General features: G+C 40.0%; 1 protein-coding gene across 1 annotated transcript in view; it reads left to right on the forward strand.

The window, feature by feature from the left end:
* Positions 1-11,281, forward strand: part of LOC139941511 (phosphatidylinositol 3-kinase catalytic subunit type 3-like) — a 249,235-nt gene extending 237,954 nt beyond the window's left edge. The window contains exon 20 of the mRNA XM_071938045.1: positions 8,145-11,281. Coding sequence (XP_071794146.1) covers positions 8,145-8,159 — 15 coding nt within the window. The 3' untranslated portion in view covers positions 8,160-11,281. The remainder of the gene's footprint in view (positions 1-8,144) is intronic.
* Positions 11,282-16,649: the final 5,368 nt, after the last annotated feature.

Below are 16,649 nucleotides of genomic sequence, written 5' to 3' on the forward strand. Positions count from 1 at the left end.
TATGACACAGGTGACATCAGGGGCATGTACGAGGGAATCAAACAAGCCACAGGAAAAATTAGAACCATTAGAAAAACAGCACCTCTCAAATCCAAGTCTGGGGAAGTCATCACCGACAGCAGCAAACAGATGGAAAGATGGGCTGAGCACTACATGCAGTTATATACAACAGAAAACGCAGTGTCGGAGGAGGCTCTGAACGGCATCGCAAGCCTGCCTGTGATGAAGGAGCTCGATATGGAACCTACTCAAGAGGAGCTTGGCAAAGCCATTGACAGCCTCAATTGCGGCAAGGTCCCAGGTGCTGATGGGATAACACCTGACGTCATCAAACTTGGGAAACCCTTTATCCTGCCATATCTCCATGACCTCCTGTGCCCTTGCTGGAATGAAGGAGCCGTCCCACAGGACATGCCTGATGCAAAGATCGTCACGCTGTACAAGAACAAGGGCGACCACAGTGACCGCAACAACTACCGCGGCATCTCTCTGCTCAGCACTGTGGGGAAGGTCTTCGCACGTGTTGCCCTTATCAGGCTCCAGCTTCTGGCCGAATGTGTCTACCCTGAGTCACAGTGTGGCTACGGGGCAGCAAGATCCACGGACATGATCTTCTTCCTTTGACAACTGCAGGAGAAATGCCGTGAACAGAGGAGACCCCTGTATCTCGCCTTCGTCGACCTCACAAAGGCCTTCGACTTTGTTAGCAGAGATGGTCTCTTCAAGCTACTTGCAAAGATCGGCTGCCCGCCAAAACTTCTCAACATCCTGACATCTTTTCACGACAACATGCGGAGTTCAGTCTGATGTGATGGAAAAACTTCAGAGGCCGTCCCAATCTGCAGCGGAGTGAAGCAGGGCTGTGTTCGTTCTTCCACCAACCCTCTTCGGAATTTTCTTCTCGCTTCTGCTGTCTTTTGAATACGACTCATCTCATGAAGGTGTCTATCTACAAACTACACTCAAGAGCTGACAGGAAACTCTTCAACCTTGCCGGCCTGAGATCTAAGACCAAGTGTTTCAGTGTTCTTCTCAGGGAAATGCTATTTGCAGACGATGCTGCACAAGCATCCCACACAGACAGGGCTCCAGCAGTTGGTGGACAGGCTTTCCTTCGCATGCAAGGAGTTTGCCCTTACCATTGTAATATTCGGGAATATCTGGAGAGTATTCGAGACAAGATGTCTGCCTTCATGAGCATGTTTACATGTGCTTTAATATGAACACTTGAGGGAGCTATAACAATAGTGCGGAGGCATTATCCTACATCTCCCCCTAAGTACAGATTGGTGTACTTTAATTCCCCAAAATGTTCAACAAAGTCCAATAGTGTCCATGAAACGGTCTCTAGAGTCCATGAATCATGTACAAATGTTAACGCTTAAACAACTTTGATAATTTTAAAAACCAAAACAGTAAATAGAATTTTTAGCAAACAAGACAACTGGAATAACAACTTCTAAAAATTCTGCATGGTTTTTATGCAGAGAGAGCATAAACTTTCCAACTCTCATTTTTTAGCCTGCAATGTCTTTCAATGCAGCTATTTGCTTTTTGGGGAACGTTTTTTGTTTTGTTTATAAATCAAGGCGGTTAGGCGGCTTTACTAAACGTCCTGATCAGGTCGTCATCACCGCTGGTGGTGGAGTACTCGGTGGTGGGGACAACGACGGAGATTGTTTCTCTGGAGAAGTGGATGGAGGAAACTGCTGCATTGGAGTAGGAAGTACTGTCTGCGTTGTTACATCAGATGGTGGAGACAGTAGTGCATCTGGGTCGGGTGGTTGAGGGGTGTGGTCTGGTGTGGTGACGAGAGCTGATCGATTGCGACGAACTGTGCCAAGATTGGTTTCAACAATGTAAAGAACGTGGCTGGGATGATTTAGCGAGGATGGTCCCTTGGCGGTTCTGGTCTCAGATCCAAACTGAGTCACCAGGGTGTAGTGTTGGTCATGTTGGTAGAGTCATAGCACGGTGACGAAGATTGAAGTTGTGCTCTTGCTTTGTGCGATACGCTTCTTCTTTCTGTCTGATCGTCTGGTCCTGTTGAGCTTTGGGATGTAGATTTGATGGAAGGATAGGCAGGGTTGTCTTTAGTTTCCTGCCCATCAATAGTTCGCTTAGGGACAGGCCATTTTGAAGTGGGGATGAGCGATACATCAGAAGGGTGAGGTACGGGTCTGTGTTCTTCTTAAGCAGCCCTTTGATCGTGCGAACTGCTCTCTCAGCTTCCCCATTTGCCTGTGGGTACCGTGGGGAACTAGTAGTGTGGATGAATCCATACGTCTTTGCAAACTGGAGGAATGAGGCTGAGCTGAATTGTGGCCCATTGTCGGACATAATCACATCTGGGATTCCGTGTACTGCAAAGATTTCCTTCAAGGCTTGGATCACAGCAGCTGAGGTTTGGACAGATGGGAGAGACTTGATTTCTATCCAGCGTGAATAGTAGTCAATGACGATGAAGTAGATTTTCCCTCGATACTCAAACAAATCTGCTCCCAGTCTTTCCAAGGGGCGTTACGGGAATGATGCTGGCATGAGAGGTTCACGCTGTTCTGGTCGATGCTTTGCACATGTCACACATTTGGAGATCATGTCTTCAATACTCTTGGAGAGACCAGGCCACCAAACAGATGTGCATGCTCGGGCTCGGCATTTAGTGATACCAAGATGGCCTTGATGGATACGATCAAGTATATCCAATCTCGTGGGATAACAATGCGATCATCATACAGAAGAAGATCATCGAGGATAGAGAGATGGCTTCGGTTTTCCCAGTACTGGAGCAGTAGTGGAGTGTGTGGCATGTATACGGGCCAACCGCCAATGCAGAACTCCTTTATTTGTGTGCATTCCTCGTCTGATTTCTGTGCTGCGACAATTTCGAGTAGACGTTGCGAAGTTGCTGGTAGTGAAGTCAACACGTGATTAGTGAAATTCTCTATTTCGGATATCAGAGCTGTGTTGGTTTCATCTGGTGTACCAACAGGAGCACGGGATAGTACATCAGCAGTAGTCTGGAGCTTGCCGGGAACATACTGAACAGTCGGACTAAATCTCATCAATCGAAGACGGAACCGAAGAATACGTGGGGGCATCTTGGAAAGTTCCTTTGTCTGAAGGAGAGACACAAGTGGTTTGTGGTCTGTGTCAAGAGTGAAGTGGAGACCGAGGACATAGTCAGAGAACTTCTCACAACCCCAGGTTGCAGCTAATGCTTCCTTCTCGATGACTGCATATCGCTTCTCCGTGTCGGATAGAGAACGCGATGCGTAGCATATTGGGTGACGTTTCCCATTGTCTTGAGTCTGAAACAGAACGGCGCCAATTCCAGATGAAGAAGCATCCGTGGCTACAAAGGTTGGACGAGATGGTTCATAGTGAGCCAGGACTGCAGATGAGAGAAGTAGATCTTTCACTCGTTGAAAAGAACTCTGCTGGGCTTCCCCCCAATACCAGATTGTGTCTTTCCTGAGCAACTGGCGCAATGGCTCGTTAATCTCTGCCAAACCAGGGACAAATTTGCCGAGTTGGTTGACCATTCCCATGAATCTCTGAAGCTCAGTGATGTTGGAGGGGACAGGATATTCTGCGATGGCTGTAGTTTTGCCTTTATCTGCGTGAATCCCTGCTGTGTCTATCACGTGGCCCAAGAACATGATGGAGTGTTTGGAAAACTCACATTTTTCGTTGAGGGTGAGACCTGCGTTATGTAGTCGTTGCAGGACTGCCCGCACACGTGCATCATGTTCGAGTTGTGTGGCACCATGAATGAGAATGTCGTCCATATGGCAGATGACACCGTTGAGATCAACAAGAATTGGAGACATGGCTCTTTGGAAAATCTCAGGTGCAGAACTGATGCCAAAAGGTAGCCGGTTGAAGCAATATCGGCCTGAAGGAGCGATGAATGTAGTCAAGAGTGTGGATTCTGCATCAAGTGATATCTGCCAAAATCCGCTCTTTGCATCTAGCTTAGAAAATATTGTACTTCTTCCAAGCTTCGCTAGGCTCTCATCAACTGATGACATCGGATGAATTTCTCGTAAGACGCTCTTGTTGAGATTTGTTAGGTCGACGCATATGCGATGTTTACCGTTTGATTTTGGAACGACAACCAGGCTGGAACACCATGTTGTTGGCGATGTCACTGGAGAAATAACCCCTTGTTTGAGCATGGATTGGATTTCCTTTTCCACTTGTGGTAGTAGTGGGTGGGGCACTTTTCTTGGTGTGTACAAACATACTGGCTTGGTGTCGGGGCATAGTGTGATATGGTATGGCGTCTGAAGTTTTCCAGGGAATTCTGCTCTGAAGTCCGGCGTCGAAATCTGCTTTACTTCATTTACTCTTTTGATGAGGCCAAGATTGACACATGCTCGTTTACTGAGGAGTGAACATCTCTGATTTTGAATGACGTAGAGGCGCTCAGTGATTTTCCTTTCGGAGTATTGCAGTGTAGCAGTCAGCATTCCTGTCACTGGTAAAGGCGTGCCTCCCGGACCACGAAGTAACTGAGTGGTTTCCTAGAGTTGCACATTGGCAAGCCATGGTTCTGTATCGCTGATGACGGAGACAGTTGCACCAGTGTCAAGTTTAAAGCAGGTGCGATTTCCATCGACTGTAATGAAAGCACTCCAGTAGTCGCTGTTACTTGTGACTTCACCATGGAATGGTAAATCATCGTCGAAAGAATCTTGGACTTCATGTACCTTTGTGGTGTTGCGTTTGGATGCATTTCCACTTAAGCATACTGACTTGAAATGTCCTGGTTTTGAAAGGATAATAATAATAATAATAATAATAATAATAATAATAATAATAATAATAATAATAATAATAATAATAATAATAATAATAATAATAATAATAATGATAATGATAATGATAACGATAACGATAACGATAACGATAACGATAACGATAACGATAACGATAACGATAACGATAACGATAACGATAACGATAACGATAACGATAACGATATAGCAATCAGGTCCTTTACGCAGTGATGCTCATGGCGCTTCAACGTTATTTATTATTATTATTTCTTCGACCTAAACATAACAAAAGGACCATACAATACTATGCGGGTTAGGGACAACAAAAGTAAACTAAATTACTGATGCTCGGAAGCATGTTGTCCCACGCATACATACATACATACATATAGGGCATTTATAAAGCGCCACTATGTCAAGAACGCAGCGCATTAGATAGGGTATAGAGAATGTTTGATACACTTCTTAAATGTTCGAAGAGAGTCAGATTTCCTGATTGAGGTGGAGAGTGCATTCCAGGTGTGTGGAGTGAAATGTGAGAATGTGCGACTTGAGGCCGACTTAAGAAGCTTGGTTGAGTTGGGTTCCATGAGGCGAGTAGTGTCGGATGCTGAGCGTAGACTTGAGCGGCCAGGCCGATGGAGAGACAGGCAAGAGGATAAATAGCCAGGAGCTGTGTTGTTGAGGCATTTATACACATAAACCAAGATCTTGAAGGTTATCCTCTCCCTAATCGGCAGCCAGTGAAGATCTTGTAAGTATGATGTGGTGTGGTCATGCTTTTGGGCACGACAGACAAGTGTAGCAGCCCAGTTTAGTAGCCGTTGCATTCGTTGTATGTCTGTTGAGTTGGACCCAAACAGCAAGGCATTACCATAGTCAAGCCTGGTAAGAATCAGAGCACGGACAACAAGATGACAGGTGTCCTTATCGAGGAATCTTCTGATTCTAGAGATATTGCGCATCTGGTAGTTGAGACCCTGCACGCATAGTGAAACAGGAAAACTGGAGACAATAAACTAGACAATATAACAAGGGAAAGGAAGAAGATCAAGTCCCCGCATACATGCATGCTCCCAGGTCAAACCGGAGAGATTAATTTTTTTTAGACAGGATTTAAACAGACGGCTTTAAGTTGGCGGAGAAAAGGACAAATTACAGCAGCATCCTAGATGTGTTGTGGAATGGTATCCCACAGTCTCTGGAAACGACGGGACGGAGAGTGAAGTAATGAGTCTGTACGAGCAGGAAGGTGGCAGAAAGTGAGCGTGTTAAGATGACGAGGATTGATGACAATGTTGTTTTCAAGGGATTCGCAAACTGAAATACATGTGTACTGTATTAAACCTTAAAGCCATTATTAACTTTCGGTACAGAAAAAAAAATTAAAAGTCCACAGATTTACAAATAATTTATAGGGTTTACAGAAGGTAATGGTGAAAGACTCATCTTGAAATATTATTTCATGAAATGCTTTACTTTTTGAGAAAACATTAAAACAATATCAATTCTCGATAGCGAGAATTACGGATTACTTTCAAACACTTGTCATGACATGGCGAAACATGGGGAAACGAGGGTGGGTTTCCCCGTTATTTTCTCCCGACTCAGATGACCGATTAAGCCTAAATTTTCACAGGTTTGTTATTTTATATATAAGTTGTGGTACACGAAGTGTGGGCCTTGGACGACACTGTTTACCGAAAGTGTCCATTGGCTTTAAAAGCAAAAGAACATAATAAGTAACTACGCCTACTGATAAGGGTGTGCTAGTTAAGCCGCTGTTATCTGTAAGACATTTCTCCTCGTCTTTGTCCTAGAGTGAGAGGAGTAGCTGTACGTTGGATCCGCTTGAGTTTTTTTTGCTGAGCTTAGGTATAGGGATGCCAATGCGGGTAAATCATACTCAAGAATAGGGAGGGCCAATGACTTGTACAGTGTGAAAATTGCAATTGAAGAGGAGCTTCGGGCAACTGTTCTGATGAACCCTAAGAGACGATTGGCTCTAGTTACAATATAGTCAGTGTGTGTTGCCCAACTGAGATTAGCATCTAGTGTGAGACCTAGATATTGAAAAGATTTGGTGGTGTGCATAGGAATGGTGCCAAACACTGGGGGATTTATATTTCAGCTACGAGTGATATGCGTGACTTTTAGCGGCATTGAAGGTCATATCGTTAGCGTTACACCAGTGCTAAGCCTATTTAGATCAGTCTGGAGTTCAAGTTCATCATTGGGACATTGAATGGCACGATATCTATTAGGAGGATATATCATCAGCAAATAAAACACAATTGGAGGAAGTTGAATTGGAAATGTCGTTAACAAAGAGGTTAAACAAAAGCGGACCAAGAACACTACCCTGTGGAACGCCAGAGGTAACATCCACCCATGATGAGACGGCGCCCCGAAAGAGGACCCGTTGATTACGACCAGTCAGAAATGATCGAACCCAATGCCACAAACTGCCACCCAAATTATAATTTTTAGCCAGTTTCTCCAGAAGGATAGTATGAGGCATAATGTGTCAAAGGCCTTTGACATGTCGAGGAAAATAGAATCGATTCTGGGAGGACGACGTCTGTCAAGAGTGGATGACCATGAGTGGATAATGTTAACCGGCTGTGTAACACAACTTTTATGCTTAACAAAGCCGTGTTGATTGGGGTTAAGTAGATTAAATGTTGTTAAATGGTCAGTATAATGGCAACAGAGATTATCCGCTCGAGAACTTTACATAATACAGATGTGAGAGCGACAGGCCTATAGTTGGTTAACAAAGATGTGTTCCCCTTTTTTATGAACAGGTGTTATATTGGCGCATCGCCATGTGTCCGGTAGTACTCCCGCACTCAGCGATGCACTAAACAACAAACTGAGAGGATGAGATATTTCAGGAGCAATTCAAGGTCACTGGGCCTTAAATCATTCCTTAAACCATCTCAGACCCCTGTGGAGTATACAGCCTGTGCCGCCAAATATGTAGCGCAATCAAGGCTAATCAATCACAAGAACCAACTCTGCCCTCACAGGTACCCATTTACCCCTGGGTGGAGAGAAGCAATTATAGTGAAGTGTCTTGCTCAGGGACACAAGTGTCACGACCGGGATTCTAACCCACACTCCGCTGAACAGAATCAGCAGAGCTTGAATTCGGTGCTCTTTTCCGCTCTGCCACGACACCCCATCAACCGCCCAGTTTGCAAAAATGCATGAATAAAGCAGCAGCAACAATGCAAAGTGGCTGCTACTGTGCATGCTCCTCGGGGCAATAAGTGCCCATTTGGGCGCTATGGAGTGCCAACAATCGGGTACCATCTCGTTATAGTATTATAGAGTCTGTTTTTTGTTTTGTTTCAGTACTGGAGGCGATAAAGTGGATTCACCGGAGTGCACCTATCAATGGATTGAGCTTCCAGCATGTGTGCAAAGTTTTCCAACCTGCTAAAAGAATGAACATCGTATTTACCTATCCCAGAAATTCTGCCACTCAAATCACTTTATTTTTATTTTTGTCTCCTTGCATTTTAAATCAATATTAAAAACTGTTAAATGAAGTTTAAACTATTTTTTAAAAATAAAGTAGGGTAATTAAGGGTGTGTGACAGTTGAGTAGATGAAGCAAAAGTGGTTAACATTTTACAACAAAGTGGTAATAACATTTCTAGGACAATAAGAAGAGAGAGAGAGAAGTTTCTGTCAAAGCCCTCTTTCATAGGCTATAACAGGAAAAACTATGTGTCATTAAACTACAGTGTGTCTATAAAAAAAAAATATACACCTTTGAAACAGCTGCCGAATAAAACAATGTAGGATTCTGTGGTAAAAGGTTTATATGTGTGGATAGCTTATGGAATTAACTTTCATACGACACCAAAAAGTCAACAACAAAAATAATGCATGGGTGTACACTGCTCACTTTTGTAACGAGAATGCAAATTAGGCTGCGCATGAATAAGCCTTCCAATTTGTGAGAGGTACATGTAAGTCCCTTGGAGCTTACAAAATGCAGGGTGATATAATAAAGTCATGATCAATTGCGATCTGTTTGGGTTTGGGTTATGCATGAGAGAACAGAAATTGCATTTTTTTTTTTCTTGTAGCATTGTAACTTCCCTTGTAGACTCAGTGGTGTGTGCATGGGAGTTAGGATGGGGTGATGGTACAAACTGTTATTTTTTACATCTGTGACTTTGAAAAAAACTTTAAACCCACATTTCAGTTATTGTAAAATTAGTTAAACATCTCATTGATTAACCAGATGGGGATTAAGTAAGTTTATTATTCAAATGCGGTTTGTTGAAAAAAGGAACGTCACAGATGTTGGCTATATTCTTCCGGTAACCCATTGACCTGAAGTAGACGACATCTGGGATGTTATATGAAAGTTGCGTCCATTAGCTATCCATACATACAAAACTTTTTCCCCTGGAATCATATATTTTTTTTTAAGTGTAATTTTTTTTTTGAGACACACGGGTACTATGGGGGAAAGAAGATGCATATCATTCATGTCCAAACCTGTAGTTTTCCATTTATTGTGCTATATATGCAGAGAGTTCATATGAAACTTGCAATAAGAAAAAAAGAAGGCTTACTTTGTAGAATCCATTAGTAAGTATGGACAAAATTAGTGAGTGTATTTATAATAAGTACAGTGAGTAAGTAAGTATCTGCAAGTCAAAATAAGAAACTTAAGTAGTTAATAAGTAGCTAAGTAGGCCTAAGTAACCAAATAAGAAACTTAATAACTAAATAACAATTGTAAGAAGAAAAAATAGATAAATACAAACATAAATTTACAAATAACTAAATATTCAATGAATTATAAACATAAAGAGTAAGAATGGCACTTCAAACTGGTAGATTCAAGAAAAAGCCTCATTTTAAAATTGTACTGAAGTCATTTCGTTACAATCCCCACTGAGGATATGATTTGAAATTTATGCCCTATTGATTTTAAGACAAACATTACTATTTTGAACTCTTTTTCCCTTGGAAATCAACATTTGTAAACCAAGGTTGGAACTTGTTATTAGGCCTAAATTGTCAGTCACATCAAACGACCTATTGGTATTTTGGGGTTTTGAAAAGAAATTGTGTTTTTAAATTGGTAATGTTTGGTCAGAACATTTAATTAAGCACTCAGTATATGCAGTGGTTTATGTATCTAGGATAATGCCCGAGGTGCACGCCATTCGTACCCACGAATGGCACGTTCACCGAGGGCATTATGCGACTTAACCCACACCTGTGACGTCATGCTCTAGTTAAAATCGCTCCATTATTTTGCATGAATGGCGGGATATTGTTTAATTTTTAAGTCTGTTGTCTGTATGTATTACGTAAGCTTGTTCGTACTCCAGTGAACACCACCGTTGGTGCGTGAACATGGTACATGGATGAAGACCAACACTTAGGAAATACGCTCGTTTGATAGTGGCATCATAGATTCGGGATCGAAGTGGCAGCAGATAAATGATTTTTTTTTTGACTCAAAGTAAATTTAGACTATGACACTGATGATGTTGTAGCTGACTTGCTGATTAACAAATTTAAGCTAACTTCATAATAGTCAATGTTAAACAATTTTGATATTTTTTAGAAATACTGGGTGGGTGGGTCAAAAGTAATAACTGAAAATCAAAACTCAGTTTTTTGTGTTTTTTTTACATTAAGTTATGATAAAAATAAGAAATAAATAAAATACCACTCTGGTCCATACCTTCGTCTGGCGCATAGCAGGTCTGTTGTTGGTTCTGTCTACCTCGATGATCCACTTTAACTGTTTTATGTTTTATGTGCTGGCCAATTTCATTTCTGATTATAATTACAAAGTTGTTTGTTTAGCCAGGAACAGCTATTATAAACTATTGATAAATACCTCAGACAGTTCCGCTATTCCTATTGGTGGAGAGTGCGTCACATGGGTGTGTATAAACCTTTGTTTATGACCAGTAAAAAATGTTGAAACATGGGCGTGACACGCAAGCTTGCACCTGTGCTTATAAGACAGTTTCTTCATTCCTATTGGCCGAGAGCCACGTTGGGTTTAAACCACTTGTTGAAAACCTCTTCACCACACATTGATTCCCTTACTAATGTACGAGTCCTTTGACCTGATAAATCTGCATCATTATTTTGAGGCATTACTTTGTTCTTTAGTGTATAGATTATACTGTGAAGTAAAACAATATTTAAAAATCTGGGGTTGGTGGGGGGGAAATTTTTTAACATTGACTATTATGAATGGCCCCTTAATAATCAACAACTCCAGTTGAATTCCTGTTATTTTATAATGGTATTGAAAGAATTGTCTTTGAAAACTTAATTTTGAGGGAGTTTACTTACTTACCATTTTTGTGTATGATAAACAAGATAAATATTTTGATATAATTAAAAAAAGAAAGTACTGGTTAAAATGAAACTGATTTATCTGACTTAAAGGATTTGGGTACACAAAACACAATGTCCACAGATTAACATTAAACTTACACCGTTTGAAGATTATGATAGTAGAAAGCGTACCTTAAAAAATAAGTTGCTGAGGTGCTGTAGTTTTTGAGAAATGAGTAAAACAATGTCATGAAAGTACGTTTTTACATGCTAAAATAATTTTTGCCTCATGATAACCGAGACAAAAATTATTTTCATGACATTGTTTTACTCATTTCTCAAAAACTACAGCACCTCGGCAAGTAATCTTTTCAGGGAAGCTTTCTACTACTATTATCTTCAAACTGTGTAAGTTTAATGTAAATTTGTGGACATTGTGTTTTTGTCCTACAAAAAGTACATAGACCCTTTAAAAGCCATTGTACACTTTCGGAACAGAAACAACAAAAACTCACAAATTTACAAACAACTTACAGGGTTTACAGAAGGTAATGCTGAAAGACTTCTCTTGAAATATTATTCCATGAAATGCTTTACTTTTGAGAAAACATTAAAACAATTATCAATTCTCGACATCGAGAATTACGGATTTATTTTAAACACATGTCATGACACGGCGAAACGTGCGGAAACCAGGGTGGGTTTTTCCCGTTATTTTCTCCCGACTCCGATGACCGATTGAGCCTAAATTTGTACAGGTTTGTCATTTTATATATAAGCTGTGATACACGAAGTGTGGGCCTTTGGACAACACTGTTTACCGAAAGTGTCCAACTGCTTAAACGACTGATGTTAACTAACATTTTTTAACACCTCAGCTAAATAATATTTAACAATGTAGCTGTTCACTTGGGGAATAAGTCTTTACGGTCATTTTGTAATACATGCGTAGCTCTAACCTGTGTTCAAAACAAAATATATGGTCTATGGCGTCATTGACGTCATTTACTTTTTTCCTTAACTCTCTATGACAGTTTCACTCGTTCGCACAATGGGTCAATAGTTGTACCCATCGCGCCATTCGTGCAAAATAATGGAGCGATTTAACAATAGCATGACGTCATGTGAGATTCAGTGTTGGTTCAACAATTAAAGAGTCTGAAACCTACAATCCCGGCCATATCTCAATGGTACCACGACGGCCCCGTGCCCCCTTTCACTGTTGGCTCTCATTGCGTGGTCTGTGCAGCCATCAACATTGAGCTGGGGGAAGGGGGAGATAATGTTTATAGTCATGTTGCAAATGGGGGGGCCAATTCTACACACTGAAGGTCCTTTTATTTACAATCAAGTTGAATTAAGTTAATGCAAATTTTCTGTTATTTTTTTTCTGCTTCACAACTTTGCTTTTCAACAGCAGTTGAGCATTTTAGTTCGGGTCCAATGTAGCCTTCCTTTGTCTGTGTCAGCGAACACCCCTCCTCCAATTTAAGTACACAACCAGCTGACCAGGGCTCGATTTGACAAAGCACTATCATTCATCTTGAAGGGTGTATGTACTTTTTATAGGACAAAAAACACAATGTCCACAGATTTACACTAAACTTACACAGATTGAAGATAATGATAGTAGAAAGCTTCCCTAAAAATATTATGTGCTGAGGTGCTGTAGTTTTTGGGAAATGAGTAAAACAATGTCATTAAAAAAAAATTTGTCTCATGAGACGAGATTATTTTAATCATGTACAAACGTATTTTCATGACATTGTTTTACTCATTTCTCAAAAACTACAGCACCTCAGTAAGTTATATTTGAAGGGAAGCTTTCCACTATCATTATCTTCAAACTCTGTAAGTTTAATGTAAATATATGGACATTTAGTATTTTGACACATTGTTTAGCAATTTTTATTTTTAATGATCAACTAGAGTAATGTTACAGTTTAAGATCACTGTGAGTTGTTTGTGAAATCAGCCCCAGGCACTTCTTTACTTATAACCCACTTTATACTTTATATTCAGTCTTGAAATGGTCTTCTTACCAAAAAACAACAAAATGTAGTGCTCTGTCCAGATTCATAGTGTATCAATGTTCCCAACCCTCGTCCCGCTCCATGCAGACGATCGCTAGAGTAAGTTAACAGTTGTGGAGCTGTCTCTTACACACACAAAAAAAATCCTAGAGGGCATGTTTTTTTTTAGTTTTGTGAGTCACCTCGCTGTCTTAATGGAGGGTATTCTCAAAAGCGAAAGCAATATTTTTATGGAGCCAATTTTCTCAAACAGATTCGTAGGAGACATCGGGATCAGAGGTCATTCAGGTAACAAATGGCCTGGTAAACACTTTCCCTCTCCTTCCACACTCACTCAAACAGGCATTTGTAAAAACACCTGCAATCGGGGACCTCCTTTTTACCTACTTGTTGAAATATTTAGGGAAAGGTTTTTCTGTATTAAAGTAATTAAGTAGAATTTTCCTTACTTAAAAAAAATATACAATTTTAGAGTGTGTATTTGATGGGTTTTTGACGATGCATGATGGCATGTGTAGAGTGCCAGTTCTACAAAACTGACGTAGAGTTTAATGAGAGAAAAAAATTGAAGGGGCATGTTGCCTTTGATCTGTCGAGTTGGTCCATGAAAACCATTTGAAAAATACTGAGGTTGATTTTGAAAGTGGATTCTTTATCATGTATCTTTCAAAAAAGCATGATTTGTTTTTAAATAATTGCTTTAAATTACAGATAATTGCTGGTTTACAAACAAGACTGGCTAACCTCAAATACCAAAGAATAACAGCATCATATTTATCCCTAAAATTTTATAAATCTAAAATACTTGTGTATTCATGGAAAATGCCCATAAAAAACGCAAAGGAATGTGGCATCTGCGTTGTTTTAAATTAATTTCACTAATGGAAAGGGTTATCGAAGTCTTTATAAAAAGTAAGTTTGGAAAAAAGTAATGAGGCCATGAGTTTTTGAATTTCTAAATGTTTCTTTATTTCAAGTTTGCAATATCAAATCGACATGAAGGTCTTCCTTGTCTTCTAGTAGACCAGCCAAACTTGAAAAAGTGCTCTAGAAAAAAAAAACACGGCATAGTTTGTTAATGGCTGGCGTCCATGCTAGATGTATGGATCATGGGCTCGGGAAGACGATCAGGGTGGATGCCAAGCTTGATTTTGAATTTTAAGGTCATTTTGAGGTCAAAAGGTCAAAAATCAATATTTTCAAAATTTGTGTCAAATTTAATCATATTTGATAGATCTATCCATAAAATGTATTTTTAACTTTATGTTGATATTACAAACCTATGTAAGTAACAGATAAACTTTGACCTTGTACACAAATGTATATTCATAAATACCTCAGACAGTTTCTCTATTCCTATTGGTGGAGAGCGCGTCATGCGGTGTGTATAAACCTTTGTTTATGACCAGTAAAAAGTGTCGAAACATGGGCGTGACACGCGAGCTTGCACCTGTGCTTATAAGACAGTTTCTTCATTCCTATTGGTCGAGAGCAACGGCCGGGACAGTTGTGCCACATTATGCGATACGCGCAACTCGCACACCATTCCCTTACAAGGAGTTGTTTACCCGAGGACCTTACCATTTCATAGCTGGAGGGGTGTTGTGTTGAAAGAAATCATTAAACAATTATAATTTTTGCATTTGTTTTACTTTTTGACCAAAAAGTGTTGATGTTTTTTGACCGAAAACGTATTTATGAATGGGAATCAAAGTGTGTTGAATCGGTTTTCAATTAGTGGTTTAAACCCGCCGAGGCCTGGTTCTTGATAATTTACCTCGACTTCCTCTCGGTAAAATTATCAAGAACCAGGCCTCGTTGGGTTTAAACCACTAGTTGAAAACCTCTTCAACGCACATTGATTCCCTTAGCAAAACAAAGTGTAAAAGTGTGATTATCTTGAAAAGGGTACATTTGGAGTACACCAATTTGTTTTGCCCTCCCCATCCTCTATGGTTCATATATTTGTGTCAAACAACTTTTTTTGAAAGGTAAATATACCCAGGCAGTTTTTGAAAAAAAAAAATCAAATACCACCTTCATGTGGGGTCATAACGACTCATTTTGTGGTCAAAATTTAAAATAAGGTCAAAATTTTGCATTTTTTTTAATTTTCAGCAAATTTGACCCCTAATTAAAATGTATTTTTAACGTTATGTTGATAGTAGGACGTATGTGTCTAATTGATCAACTTTGACCTTGTACACAAAAGTATAGCAAAGCAAAATATAAAAGTGTGATTATCTAGAAAAGTGTATATTCTGAGTACACCAATTGTTTTTGCATTCCCCATCCTCAATGGTGCATACAACTTTTTTTGAAAGGTAAATATACCCAGGCAGTTTTTGAGAGGAAGAAAAAAATTCAAATACCACCTTCATGTGGGGTCATAACGACTCATTTGGAGGTCAAAATTTCAAATAAGGTCAAAATTTTGCATTTTTGGGAATTTTCACCTAATTTGACCCCAAAATAGTGGGAGGTCTATTCATAAAATCTTGTTTCATTATCATATTGCCATGCCAAGTCTGTGAAATTATAAGTTAATCTTTTGTCTTGTTGTCAAATAGTATGGGAAAATTAAATCTTTAAGTGCAATTTTCTCAAAAAGTGCGTATCTAGAGCATAATACAGTGTTTTGCACTTTCTTTCCCAGCACTGCATATAATATAGTTTTACGAAACTTTTTTTGAAGGTAAATAAACTAAGGTAGTTTTTAATTAAAAAAAACAAAAATTCATATTACACAGGCCCCTGGCATCCCCCACAGCGTGTGTTTGTGAGGCCATTTTGTAAGTTGAACAAAACAGCATCGGGTAGCGTTCAATAAACACAAACTCCAACGTGTGTTTCATATTCAACGCGCGTACATAATGGCGCGCGCTTGTCTCCTTGCGGTCGGTCTCGTCCATTGATCTCCATTATACTGACTGGATAGGACATCGCGTCCAAACGCAGGCCGCGCGCGTATTTTTTCAATCGGGTGAAGACCGTTCGTCACACGAAATGCGTTGTACACTTTTAAACGGAGTTGCTGCAAGCAGAGAGAAGTTTTCGTCCTTTTAATTGTCATTTGGGGATTAATACAATTGGAATCGGATCAAACAAACTAAAAATGCTGATGGTGAAGTCGTGCGCGGCTGTCAATCACTGGAGGAGGGAAAACTGAGTCGGCAAAGGGATTGTCTTTCCATAAGTAGGTAGGCCTTTGCATTTTTTTAGCGATTCATATTATTATTATTATATCTAACGTTACAAATATAAGCCGGAAATTTAAACTACCTTTCATAAAAATAATTATTATAGGCCAAGTATTTGTTATTTTTACCGAGCAATACTATTTTTGTTTTCGCTCCGTTACAGATGGTTCTCTGGAATCGACGAGGACGGGAAGCCCGGATTTCAACAGATGTTTGTCATAGATAGCATCAATAATTAAAAGGTTCGGGAAAGCGACAAGTATTATGCGAATTATGTACAGACGATACAAGTTCGT

Source organism: Asterias amurensis, chromosome 9 (assembly GCF_032118995.1).
Source record: "Asterias amurensis chromosome 9, ASM3211899v1".
NCBI classification, from domain to species: Eukaryota; Metazoa; Echinodermata; class Asteroidea; order Forcipulatida; family Asteriidae; genus Asterias; species Asterias amurensis.